This window comes from Alligator sinensis, unplaced genomic scaffold (assembly GCF_000455745.1).
Source record: "Alligator sinensis unplaced genomic scaffold, ASM45574v1 scaffold550_1, whole genome shotgun sequence".
Lineage (NCBI taxonomy): Eukaryota > Metazoa > Chordata > Crocodylia > Alligatoridae > Alligator > Alligator sinensis.
In genome coordinates, this window is record NW_005841980.1 from 2677829 (window position 1) to 2690088 (window position 12260).

The 12260-nt window shown below is 52.9% G+C and overlaps 1 protein-coding gene across 1 annotated transcript; it reads left to right on the forward strand.

Annotated features, from left to right (window-relative positions):
* Window positions 1-232: 232 nt before the first annotated feature.
* CD74 (CD74 molecule) lies at window positions 233-9943 on the forward strand. The gene is made up of 9 exons (XM_006021154.3): window positions 233-526; window positions 3676-3851; window positions 4146-4234; window positions 5008-5070; window positions 5431-5526; window positions 5840-5930; window positions 7145-7333; window positions 8397-8453; window positions 8934-9943. Exons 1-9 carry the CDS (start codon window positions 444-446, stop codon window positions 8945-8947), a joined length of 858 nt encoding a protein of 285 aa, XP_006021216.1. The 5' UTR covers window positions 233-443; the 3' UTR covers window positions 8948-9943.
* The last annotated feature ends 2317 nt before the right edge of the window (window positions 9944-12260 follow it).

The window sequence follows — 12260 nt, forward strand, 5'->3', positions numbered from 1 at the left end:
TCGCTGCAGGGCTGGTCTGGGAGCAGGGTGTTATTGCTGTTTGGGATGTCAGATCTGAGACACGAGGAAACTCCTTTTCCCTTGTTCTCAGTGGCTCATTTCTCACTCTATGGGCTGGGGACCGTGAATGAAAACGTTTGCTTGGAAACTAGTGATGCTGCCTTGAATGGCCAATCGGATAATTGCTAATCTTGCACCTGAGACGGTGGGTCCGGCTGAAGTCTATATGTGGTCTTAGAGGGGGCGGGCAGGGTTGGCTGGGGTATTTCCAACTGTTGAGACCTTAAAATTTTCACTTCCTTGTTTTGGGGGCTTCCAGAAGTTTCAAAGGAACAGAAGCCAATTTCTTTTTCAGTCTCAGCCCGGCGGCAGAGCAGGGAGCAGCCAGAGCTCGCCACTCCAGGGGCCAGGCAGCCAGAGCCACCTCCAAACCAGCCAGCGCCATGGAAGAGGACCGAAGCGACCTGATCTCCACCCCGGAGCAGACCACCGCGCCTGCCCTGACCATGCACTCGAGATCACGGCGGTACCTGTTTTCCACCTATTTCCTTTGTATGCCTTTGGGTGGGGGGAGAAAGGAGGGAGCGGGGTGAGTATATAGGTGGAGGGCTCCAGGGGGCCCTGCCATAGTGGACAGGGGGAGAGAGGCTTGGCTGATGGCGTCTGGGGATCTCTTTAGGGCTGGAAGTCGGACCTTTGACTTCCCCCTGCTCTCCTGGACTCACGAGGAGTCCCGTTTGCCTTGTAAGAAGTGACGGCGGTCAGGGCGCATCTCTGCAAGCCCAGGAAATATCCATGCCAGGGTCTGCCAACCTCTCCAAAAGCTTTTCATGTACAGGAGGGAGACCATGCCTGTGATCTAGCCCCATGTAACCCCAGCCCCACCGGGGAATCATGTTGTGTTAAGTCCTTGCAATCATGGCTTCCTCTTGCCCTGTGCTGTTCGTCCTGCCCTGGGGTCCGACGCCCTGTTCAGACCTGCCCCCAGTACCAGACTTGTCGGCGGAGCTTGACCCCATCTGCTCGTGGTGTGTGCTCAGAGGGTGGGGTCTGCACAAACGACATCTAATCAATCAGTAATTTTTTAATTACTCCATGCCACGTTTTTAGTTACTCAATGCCGTGTCCGGAGCCTTTGCCACCCCATTTCTGGAGGTGTGGCCTGGGGGAACAGGATCTTCTGTGCTCCACTTATCCAGCTGCTTGGGGACACCACAGCTGTCCCTGTCCTCTGGTCTGTTTCTCTTACTGTCCATGCATCTTATATCCTCCCCTGGATGGGCTTTGGGAAGGAAAGATATTTCCCTCCGTTCTGCATAAAATGGTGAATTTGAGCCAAGGGGGGTAATCATTGTTTTCAGGTTGGCTGCCTTCCACTAAGTTATTTCCCCATTTCTGTAACCACAAGCCAAGTCACACATCCTCTGCTAATGAGACACCAGAGATCTCGTGACGTCAGGGGTTCCCAGGCAGAAGAGCTCGCAGAAGGACGGCAGCAAGGAGGTAGTGTTTGAACACTGATAACAGAGAGAGACTGGATTCAGCTCCTATGAAATCAGTGGCCAGGAGTTTGCAGTACCTGTTTTTGAACAGGAGAAGAATCTACAACTTCTTAAAACAAAAAGGTGTCAGGTATCCAGGTTGTAGCCGTCTTGGTCTAGAGGCAAAAAGCAATCAGGACTCATGGTCGAGATGATAGCTTTTATTAGACCGACTAGATTTTATATCACCTCGACCATGAGTCCTGATTCCTTTAAAACAAAAAGGTGTTCCCTCTCCTGCCACAAACCCCACAGGCTTATTTGCAGTGTCCTCGGTTACTTCTTGGCTTGGATCCACCCTGGATGGGTTCTTCTTGCCATCTGGTTAGTGAGTCGAGGGTCTCTCTCTGATCCATTTTGCTGCTTTTTCTGCAGCACCCTCCTCCCCCTGTTACACCTGCCAGGCTGCCTTGCAATCACGGGCTGCAGGAGTGCCAGGCCAGGTACAAGGGACTCTGCCCTGTCTCCCAACGCGACTGCTCAGCTCCTGGCTGAGCTCATCCATTGCAAGGTGGAATTGCACTGCTAGTCTGGACTCCTCTCCATCCATAACCCCTTCCTTGGCCCTCCTACGACACCAGTCATTTCTTTTGATACTCTTTGCTAATTCACTCTAGTTTAAGCAACAGCCAGAGCTTACGTTGAATCCCAAGCCTGGCGCTCGCTGGCTTCAGTGAGAGCTGTGTGCGTGTACCTGAGGCTGGACTTGCCCTCTTGAAATTTGACATCCATCTCCCAACCCTTGTGACGTTCCCAGCTGAGTTCCTTTCACTGCATTTCACCCCACTAGTCGCATCATTTCTTTTTCCTCGCCCCAAAATGCTGGACTGCGCCGTTTGTGAAAGTTTCACCAGGAAACCAAAGCCAGTGGGAAGGTGTATGAAAGCGCGTTGGCTGTCCCCTCTGAAAGCAATTTGTTTCAGCTATGTTGAAAAAAAAAATGGTGCTTAAAAGTTTCTGTTAATAAAATAAAGGGAAATAAATGAACTCACAAAGGAACTGTAATTGTTAAATTGTGAAAGATAAAACAGTGAGAAAACCGAGGAGTGAATACAAGTGCGGGGGAGTAGGAGGGTTGTATTTACCGTTTGCTCTGCAGTAGTGCTCCTGGTACACCATCAAATCCGTCTTTGCCACCCAGTCACCTGTGTATCCCTCCCCATCACAAACAAAGTAATTCCTGCTCATGAAAGGATCTACCCTGGTGTTATTTTTTCAGCCTGATTTCCAAGGTCTCTGTTCTGTGTGTGACTTTTGCAGTTGTTGCTTGTCAAGTCCTTTCTCTCTCAAGCACGTGCACGAGATGTATGTCAGGCACACTAGGAGAGGTAATAAAACTGGTCTTCTGTAGACTCCAGCTTTTCCCATAGACTCTCCTCTGTGAAGCTGAGGATACCAAGGAGAGCCGATCCAGTGCCCAGGAGAAGTAATCTTATTACTGCCTTCAACTGGCAGTAGATCATACCCTAACTCAGGAAAGCCTGGAAAATATGGAAGGAAAAGGCATCGAAATCCAACTGAACTGCCATACCCACAAATAAACCATACGTGACTTCAGACATTCCTCCTCTTAGCTCAATTTGACCTCTCCTCTTTGAAGTCTCAGAGATGCTTAATAATATTTTTTTCCAGCCAACACCCCCCCCTCCACCCAGTCACGAAAATGTACTATGCACTTCCCACCTCTCATAAAACTTCCACTTCCCCCAGCAGCTCTTGCATGCAGAGAAGAGAGGCTAGCACCCCCATCTCGCTTCTGCATGACAAATGCAGCCTCCACGCATTTCATTTGGCTTCATTTACAAAACGAGTTTTGCACCAAGGCAGGAGAGTCCTTACCGAACGTGGCACATGGAGTTCAGGGGAAGTCAATGGGATGACTTCTCCAAAAGGGCAGGTTCAGGATGAATGCCCAGAACAAATTTCCTTCACTCTTTGGTCCTGTGAAAAAGTCCCCCCAAGAAAAAAGCTGGAAACAGTGGTGCTCCAGTCTAGCACTAGAAACTGAGCTAATAACCCCATTTTCAGGCCATGGCTTTAATGTGGAGAGTGGGTTGGATGGGCAATTTCTGCTTTTGGGTGGGCATGTCTCAGATTGCAGCAGCCTCACCTCCTTCTCCCTTGTGTCTTCCAGGATTGTCTGCAGCCGTGGAGCAGTTTACTCTGCACTCTCCATCCTGGTGGCTCTGCTGCTCGCCGGCCAGGCCATGACTATCTACTTCGTGTGTCAGCAGGGCAGCCACATCAGCAAGCTCACCAAGACCACGCAAACGCTGCAGCTGGAGTCGATGAGCAGGAAACTCCCCCAAGGTGAGTCTCTCTCCTTGTTTGCCTGTGGGACAATCTGAGCAGGCACCAGGTAGCTCTCTGCAGGAAATCATCTGGATCTTACCAGGGGTAGCTGGAGCACTGGCCATGGAGTTGGTGACTTCATTCATTTTAGACCTCATCTTTGGGTTGAGTTTCACGCAACTAAAACCTTGGGATCCACTTGCTGGCTTGACTCCAGTTTTGGGGAGAAGTCACCCCCAGAACGGACTTGAGTGGGGGTAGAGTTGAGAATGGTCCTTTCTTCTTTTCTTTACGCCTCTCTTCCCCTTCCAGGCAAGTCCTCTAACAAGATGAAGATGGCGATGATCAGCATGCCCATGGCCATGAGGGAGCTGCCGCTTGCATCGAAGATGGATGCCGGGGTAAGAGACGACCGCCGGATCCCTCTTGACATGGCTGTATCTGCAGCCAATTCCTAGTCCTCTTGGGACTCTGATTGCCTGGCTCCTTCTAAGCTCGGTGTCCAGGTTGTAAGTGACTGAGGCAGGATGCAGCCTTTCCCAGCCTCCACTGCTGATCCCAGGCTTTGTTCCACCAGGGATGTGGCCTGGACCTCCTGTCTCCCAACTCTGACCTTGGGCAGGGACAATTGCTGTAGGGCTTGCTCAGTCCCATGGGGATTACTGCAACTGCCAGGGGGTGTTGGGGTAGCTGGTGCATCTCCTTTGGGTATTGCAACCTGCCCATTGGGAACTGGGTTGGGACTGACATCTCTGCCTCCCCTTGCTCCAGTGATACTGGGGTCCCCATCCCACTGCCCATTCGTTTCTTGCTCTGCCTCGTTAGTTTGCTGCAGTTAGGGTTGAGTCTGAGCAGTGAGCAGGCAGGGGCTGGAAAGGAGGAACAGTAGGCAGTGGTCTGTTCAGCATCCCCCACTGCCCAGCTCTTCTGCCTGCCGTATGCAAGAAGACAACACAGGCTCCAACGGGTCTTCATTAAACTGGGCCTTGAAATCCAGTGTTTCTACCCACCCTAGGGAGGGGGGCAAGTCATTCTGCTGATGGTTCTTGGACTCACACTTGTGTGTCGAACACAAATGCCACAGGGGCTGGCCAGGTCCCACCTTTCCTGCTCTCGCTCCAGGAGATCTGCTTCCAGTCTTTACCCTGACTGTCCATTTGAATTCTCTCCCCAGCCCACGGACAACTCAGGCCCAGCTAGCAACAAGACTGAAGATCAGGTCAAGCACCTGCTGCTGGTAAGACCCACCTCCATGCACCTGGGCACCTGGTACCTGCCCCATCAGACTCCTGTGTCTGCATGTCTGGGCCACACAGGCAAACTGATCCCTTTCTTTCTGCTGCTTCAGCCTGTCTTGGCGGGGTTGAGGGGAGCCATTTAGGTATGAGAAGCCTCACTTTTACAGTCCTCTGTCTCCTGATCTGCCCACGTACCCGCCTGGGGGACTCACTGCCTTATAGTGGCAGCTCGGGCTTCTCTCCATCCCTGGGAGCTGGCTTCCAGCTGGCATGAGCTTCTTTGGCTTTTGAGGCATCCATGTGAGGTAGGCACAGGTGCCCCCTATTCAAGCCTGCCTGCCTCTTTTGGTGACTTGCAGATGGGTGATCCAAGCAAGATGTTCCCTGAGCTCAGAAACTCCATGATGGAGAACCTGAAAAACCTGAAGAGCTCGATGACCTACTCTGACTGGCAGGTCAGTGCTCACACTCGGTCACCCGGCTAGCGCTCCAGCTGCTTCATGCCTAGCCCTTCTTCCAGGGAACGCGGACCTGGGCGGGAGGTGGAGTGGGCATGCCTCTGTTGGGGGGAGACAAAAGGACGCCAAGCCCTGAGACGCTCAGAGTTCATACAGCGAAGGCTGCAATGTCTCTAGTATCGCCCTGCCGAGATGGAAGGTGACCGGGGACGTCCATGCTGGCTGCCCGGTACATTTGCATTTGCATTTGCCTTTGCAGCGCGCACTGATGCTAACTGTTGTTCCTTTTCCTTGGTTCGGTCTCCTGCAGTCCTTTGAGTCCTGGATGCACAAGTGGCTGCTCTTCGAGATGGCCAAAAATCCCCAGACTGAGGAACCCACTAAGATGCCGGCAGTGAAAGGTAGCGGGCTTACAGGTCACCAAATTGCTTGAGGGTTAAGATGGATCTCATGCTGCCGTGGTACCATCCATGGGTCAGAGCATCTCAGAGGCGACAGACGCATGTTGGCCCTTGGCCTGGGTTTGCTCTGCGGTATTGAGGGATCTTTCCCTTCCTCTGGGTTTTTGCCCCCTCTTCTCTCCTGCACCCTAGCTGCTATTGTAGGACCAGAAAGGTGGACAAAGGTAGGAGCTGGCAGAAGACCTAGCAACAAGGGTTCTCCCTTTCTGAGCTCTCATAGCCTGGGTGCATTGCGAAGCCCACTTCGAGCCAGAGGTTTTGCAAAGTTGGGCCCCTATCTGGTCGCAGCGAGGGCCTTCTCCCAATAGAAAAAAGAAATTCCATGGAAATAGCATTCAGCATTTTGTCTCTTGGCAGTCCAGGGGTTTGCCCTGAGCACCAGCCCATTGCACTGAAGTGGGTTCTGCTTTTCACCCTGTCCCAGCATCTATGTCACGATCGATGGAAGCAAAACTCCTTTTTGAGTTCTCACAGCCACGGGGCGTCCTTGCGGATGACCCCTTGCTCTGATTCAGCCCCAGCTCTAGCAAGCAATGCATGCGGGCTTTGCCCGCAGGATGGGACAAGACAGCATTTCAAAAGATTAAATATCTACAGGGGGGAAAAAATAAGAAAGAGGGTAGAACTACCTGAAATCCCATGCCGGATACTAGCTCTGACACGGAGGGTTTGCTGGGATTCGCTCTTTTTTTCTTCCTTTTAATCTTCATTTAGCGTCTGTGCTAAAAGCCCCGATGCCTGGAACTTCACAGCAATTAGTCACCCAGCAGTGCCTGGATGCATCTCCATTAGCAGAATTTATGTGAATGCCTCCATGAAGCAGCAGCCATTACCAGTTGCTATCATTAGGTTAAATAGGTTCCCTGGGAGAAATCCTGTGCAGGAATAAGGCCGCTGCAATCAAATTAGGATTATTTTTCTGTTAAGAAGCATTTGTACTGATGCTCCCCCTTCTGCCCCCAAGATAGGGTCATAACAGGGTGGCTGAGAGCTTCAGGGCACTCATGCCCTGCAACCCTTTCCATGCCCAGACAAGCTGCCACTTGGCTTGACTCAGTGCTTCCAAGGGTCTTGGAGGTTTATACAGACCGCCCCCCACCGCCATGCAGGGAAGAGTGAAATGTATTCACAGTATTTCCTGTGCTTATCACTAGTGCAAACTAAATGCCAAGCGGAGGCCAGCCCTAGAGGTATCTACCCAGGCCAGTTCCACCCACAGTGCGATGAAAATGGAGACTACCTCCCCAAGCAGTGCCATTCCAGCACGGGCTACTGCTGGTGCGTCTACAAAAACGGCACCAAGGTGGAAGGCACTGAGACCCGCGAGAAGCTCAACTGTCGTGGTATGGAGCTCGTGGCTCTTCGCCTGTGCGGGGGAAGGGGGAGAGGAGCAAGAGGCGCGTGCAGGAGCTGCCTCGTTTTGCATAAGCTCTGGCTCGTCTGAGCTGACAAGGCTTTAGGGTTGCTAAATACAGAGTTGTGAGGCACCTCCCAGGATTGGACGCCAGAGCTCAGGGGTGGGGGGGAAGATCCCAGGTAACACCATGAGAGGTGCTGTGTCTCAGGAAAAGGATTGTGGAGATGATAACAGCTGAGGTTGGGCTGTCATGGTCCCTCCCAGCTGGCTGAAGAGTCAAGCCTCTGTATTATTGGTACCCCTGTGAGAGAGGAATTGCATTGCCCCTCGTTGGTGCCAGTACACTGCTACCGTCACTTCTGCATGGAGCCCTGCAAAATTGTAGGAAGAGCAGCTGCAATCCTTGCTGTCTTCGTGACATGGAGATGGCCAAGATCATCCCAGTGTGGAAATCATGACCCTACTTTAGAGAACCAGAGCAGTAGGACGATCTCAGCTGTGACCGACGTGGGTTTGAGCCCACGCACTCCAGAGTGCCTCCCTGGAATATATTCAGGGTCTTTGTCCGCAAAGGCAAAAGAGGAGGTGATCTGAGATTTCCCCATTTTCATCGCACTGTTATGCCAGGCCCCCTGCAGAGTCGGGGGGTGCTCTCCCCTACCTTGGGGGTCTTTAAGAGAAGGCTGGGCAGGCATCTGGCTGGGGTCATCTGACCCCAGCACTTTCCTGCCTAGGCAAGGAGTCGGACTTGATGATCTGTTGAGGTCCCTTCTGACCCTGGTATCTATGAACAAGACAATCCCAAACCCAGCAGGTAGCGAGGCCCAGAGAAATGCGACACTTTAGATGAGCTGATGCTGGTGCAGAGGAATTTCTGAGCCTACTTCAGTGTATGGGGCTGGTGGCAATCGCATGTGAGCGTAGCAGTAGCAGTAGCAGGAGTAGAGGCTGATATGGGGTAGGAGGGAGAGGGCTAGCATGGCTGGGTAATCGGGTAGGCTTTGAAGGCTGGCTGCCAATGCTGAAGCTGTCTTTGCCCTTCCCTGCAGGTGAAGAGCCCGAGGACTTGCTGTTCTCCGGAGTGGAGCAGCTGAAGCTGGACAAAGGTATGAGGCCACGCCAGTCCAGCATCGCCAGCTGTGGCAGCTCGGTGGCGAAGGGGGCTGCTTGGAAGGGGCAATGAATAGTGCTCAGGTTTGGGAAATGGGGGAGTGAATGTGAACCGGAGCAGAAGATGGTTGGGAGGTGTAGATATGCCCAAAGATGAGAGGCAAAGGCCCAGGCATGCATGGTCCTGGCCACGTACTGGGCTGGGACCAAGAGCAGCAAGAAGAATCCTGCAGGGATTCGTGTCCTGCCCCTGCGGGGGTGCTGGGGGCTGTCACCGATGCTGCTGAATGCAGGGGTGAAATCCCATCCTCAGGGCTGCATCACAGCATATGACTGCCGTGGATCTGGGCGGGCAGGGGCTTCGTCTTTGGCATGGAGAAGGAAGAAATGCTCTGACCAGTGAAAGAAAGGCAGCTGGCAGCACTGAGCATTGCTTCCACCCCTCTCATCCCTTTCTTTTCTCCCTGTCTCCCCAGAAATCGCCAAGTAGAGGCAGATGCCAGGCCCCTGCTGCCTCTTGCACCAAGACGCAAAGCCACCATGACGCAGAGCCACAGCTCACATCCCTGCTCTATTTCCCTCATGCTTTTATACCGCTTTCCTGAATCACATTAACAGCAGCAGCCTCCGAGCTCCTCTGTTCAGCATTTATTAATATTTATCCCCTTAGCACGGCAGGACATTGGGTTGGTTGTAAATCCTTGTTTGCTGGGGACTTTTTCTCACCCCATGCTAAGATGCACTTCAGAAACCCAGCTTAATATTAGGAGGGTTTTTAGACAAAAAAGCACAAGTGTGCCCTTCTATTCACCTCCAACCAAGGAGGACGGGGCATTTCAGTGCCTAGACCCCTGGGCACCTTTTGGCTAGTCAGGCAGGTGAAGACACCCACACAGGTGCTTTGAGTAGACCCTCGGTCTATTTGATGCTATCTGCAGCATAGCCTGCAAACTCAATAAGCCTCAGAGCAGTTTTTAGGGAGATATTAAACACAGAAGGTGGGACACACGCTCCATTTTCCCTCCTTTATGGAATGACCCATTGCAGGCCGTGGTCACTGGAGCACAGATGGCCCAGTGCCTCCCAGCACACAGACCACCTTTGTATAGGGGGTGAAAGCCTCTCCAGTCAAGGCAATTGTAAATAAGGATAGAGATGATTCTATGCTAAGGCCTTTTAGTGCTTTCTTATACTGAACAGAGCTTGAATTCAGCAGCAACAGAGGTCCACGCTTTTTAATTGCAATAAGTAAGCTGAAGAGACATTAGAAACCTAGAGGAGTGCAGGCTTCCTTCCTTTTGTTTTTTAAACCCATAGGCAGATAAAGGTTAAGAGGAAAGAAATTAGAAACTTGGATTCATTTGGATGTATCTGTAATGGGGAGGGTAAGAGCTAATCCTGGAGCTAGACGCTGGGTGTGAATGTGTGTGATCCTGACCTTGATTCCAAGGGAAAGTTGATTTCAAATAAACTTTTGAGAGGGAGACTGCTTGTGCGAGCTGGCTCGGTTATTCCATCCGTCAGGCTCTTGGGGTTTTTCAGCCTGTCCATGCCCCTCCGTGCATGGAGCTGCACGTGTACATGTGCCCGCACCCCCTTATCTGTATTTCCATGCTGGAGGGGCTCTGGACTCCCTCTCAGAACATCTCTCAGTGCTCCACGCACCACCCATCCCTTCTGGGACAAACCCAGCTCTCCCCATCCAGTCACACTGCTTAGTACCTGAACAGCTCCTCACCCCTCTCCCCTGGGGAGCTCAGCTAGTCCCGAGCGTGGAAGGAGGGAGCATGCAGCCAGCCGGCCCCAGAAGCCTTCTCCACTGGCGAATGCAGGGACAAGTACTCACACCCCTTCCTGGAGTGGTCTCCAAAGCAAGACAGTCTCTGCTCCCTCGGACCCCACCTAGCAGGGAAGGCCGCGGGGTTGGGAGCCAATTCCCTTTTGTCCAAAGCTACAGGCCGTGGCAGAGTAGATTCTGCACTGCCCTAGCCCTTAGCACTTGCCTTATCCCTTTTTGGCCAAGGCATGGTCTAGACCTGGCCTGGTAACTCCCCTTTTCTTTTAACGGGTAGATCTATTCCTACCGTGTTTTATCCCAGCACCAAACGAGTCCCCCTGCCTTAGGCACAACCTTGACGGAAAAGAGTAGATCAGGCCGAACAAACTGAGATGTAGAGCTGGATGCTTCAAAACCCTTCACAAGATGAACATCTTGGATAGCCCCTGTGTGAATGCAATGCCTAACACACGGCAAAGCAATTCATCAAAAGCTGCAATCTTTACAAATGCCCCGACAGGGTCGATGGCAGCCCCACATCCAGCAATAATACCAGACAGCGGCTCCTAGATTTGGAAGTTGAGATCAGACGCCAGAAGCAAAATTCCTGCCAAGTGCCTTTACCAATTCTTCTTTCAGATGATGTCAACTGATTACACCCACATCCCCGTGCTTAATGATTCTGTTTTAACTCAGACTTGCAGTAGGGGAGGGGGGCTATAGCTAGGGCCTCACAGAGGTATCCTGCTAGGAGGGTATGGAGCAGGAAGCCTTCAGCAGACAGTGGGCTTTCCCAAGGCAGCTGAGACCTGCAGTCCTGTCCCCAGGAACAGGCACATCTGATCACCGCCTCTCTACATGAAGGTACTGTGCTCCCAGACCACCAGGAACGGTCCTCGTACCCTCCCCCAGACTGGAGCCTGGCTGCTTGTAACACAGGAAAGGATCGGCTGTCCCAGGCTCTGAAACACTGGGTGCCTCTTGGAACCGCAAGTCTGGTGCAGCACCACCCTCCTAAAGGGTCTCCTGGCCAACAGCTCTTGCATGGGGCATGCGAGGGCCACCGCGCATGGGGCACGCAAGGGCTGCAGGAGCTGTGCAGTGAAGGGCAGCGCCGCGAGAGATTTCATTGGGGCTCCACGCCTCAAATCCTGCCCCAGCACCGGACAGACAACTTTGGCTTTGCTTGCTCAGCAAAGCCAACATGCTGCATGCGCACGGTTCTGGAGACCCTGTCCCTATTGCCCCCCTCACACACACTAGCTGGATAAGGGCATCCACTTCTCCCCTTTGAAGGGGCGTAGGGTCAAGAGCTATCCACCCAAGAGCACTGAGAGCACGAGCCGACTCTGCTCCACGCCTGCCACGACACCTCACTCTACAGCTCCCGCCGGCCAGAGCCCTGTGCTCCTTCCCAGCTTTGCAGTATTTACAGCAGTCGGGGGAGACAGTGGCCGGAGGGTTCCTCGTACCCCCAAAACGACTGGCTACCAGAACGGGCCTTGACCCACCATGAGTACAGGCTGGAACGTAGCAACCCTCTGCCTTCCTCTGTTATGTTAGGGGGAAGCGGAAAGGGTTTTATACACCCACCTCCTTCACCCAACAGGCCCCTTCATCCAGCTGTCCTCTCCTGCCATACAAGTTAAAAGCCTCACATTAACTGGAGGGAAAAGGCCAAAGAAGCCAAGGCTCGGCTCACCTAGAGCAGCAAACCCCCCTGGGGCTATTCACTGACCCCAGGGAGCTGCTCTATCCCCACCTTGAGACCACCCCCGTTCCTATTTGGACTGCCTCACACCAAAGCCAAGGCAGCCGAGGCCTCGGCGACATGCCAAGACCTCCATTAGAGCCAGCGGCGCTGCCTTCTTGCCGAAGGCTCACTGACGCAGGCCCCAGGAGAGAATTTCACCCGTCCTCCCACCATCTTCCCTTTGAGACCAGCTCCCTCACGCACAGGAAAAGCCGGGGATACCCCTGCCTCAGAGGCCTGATGAAGCGAACACAGATGCCGAGAGGGCGAGAC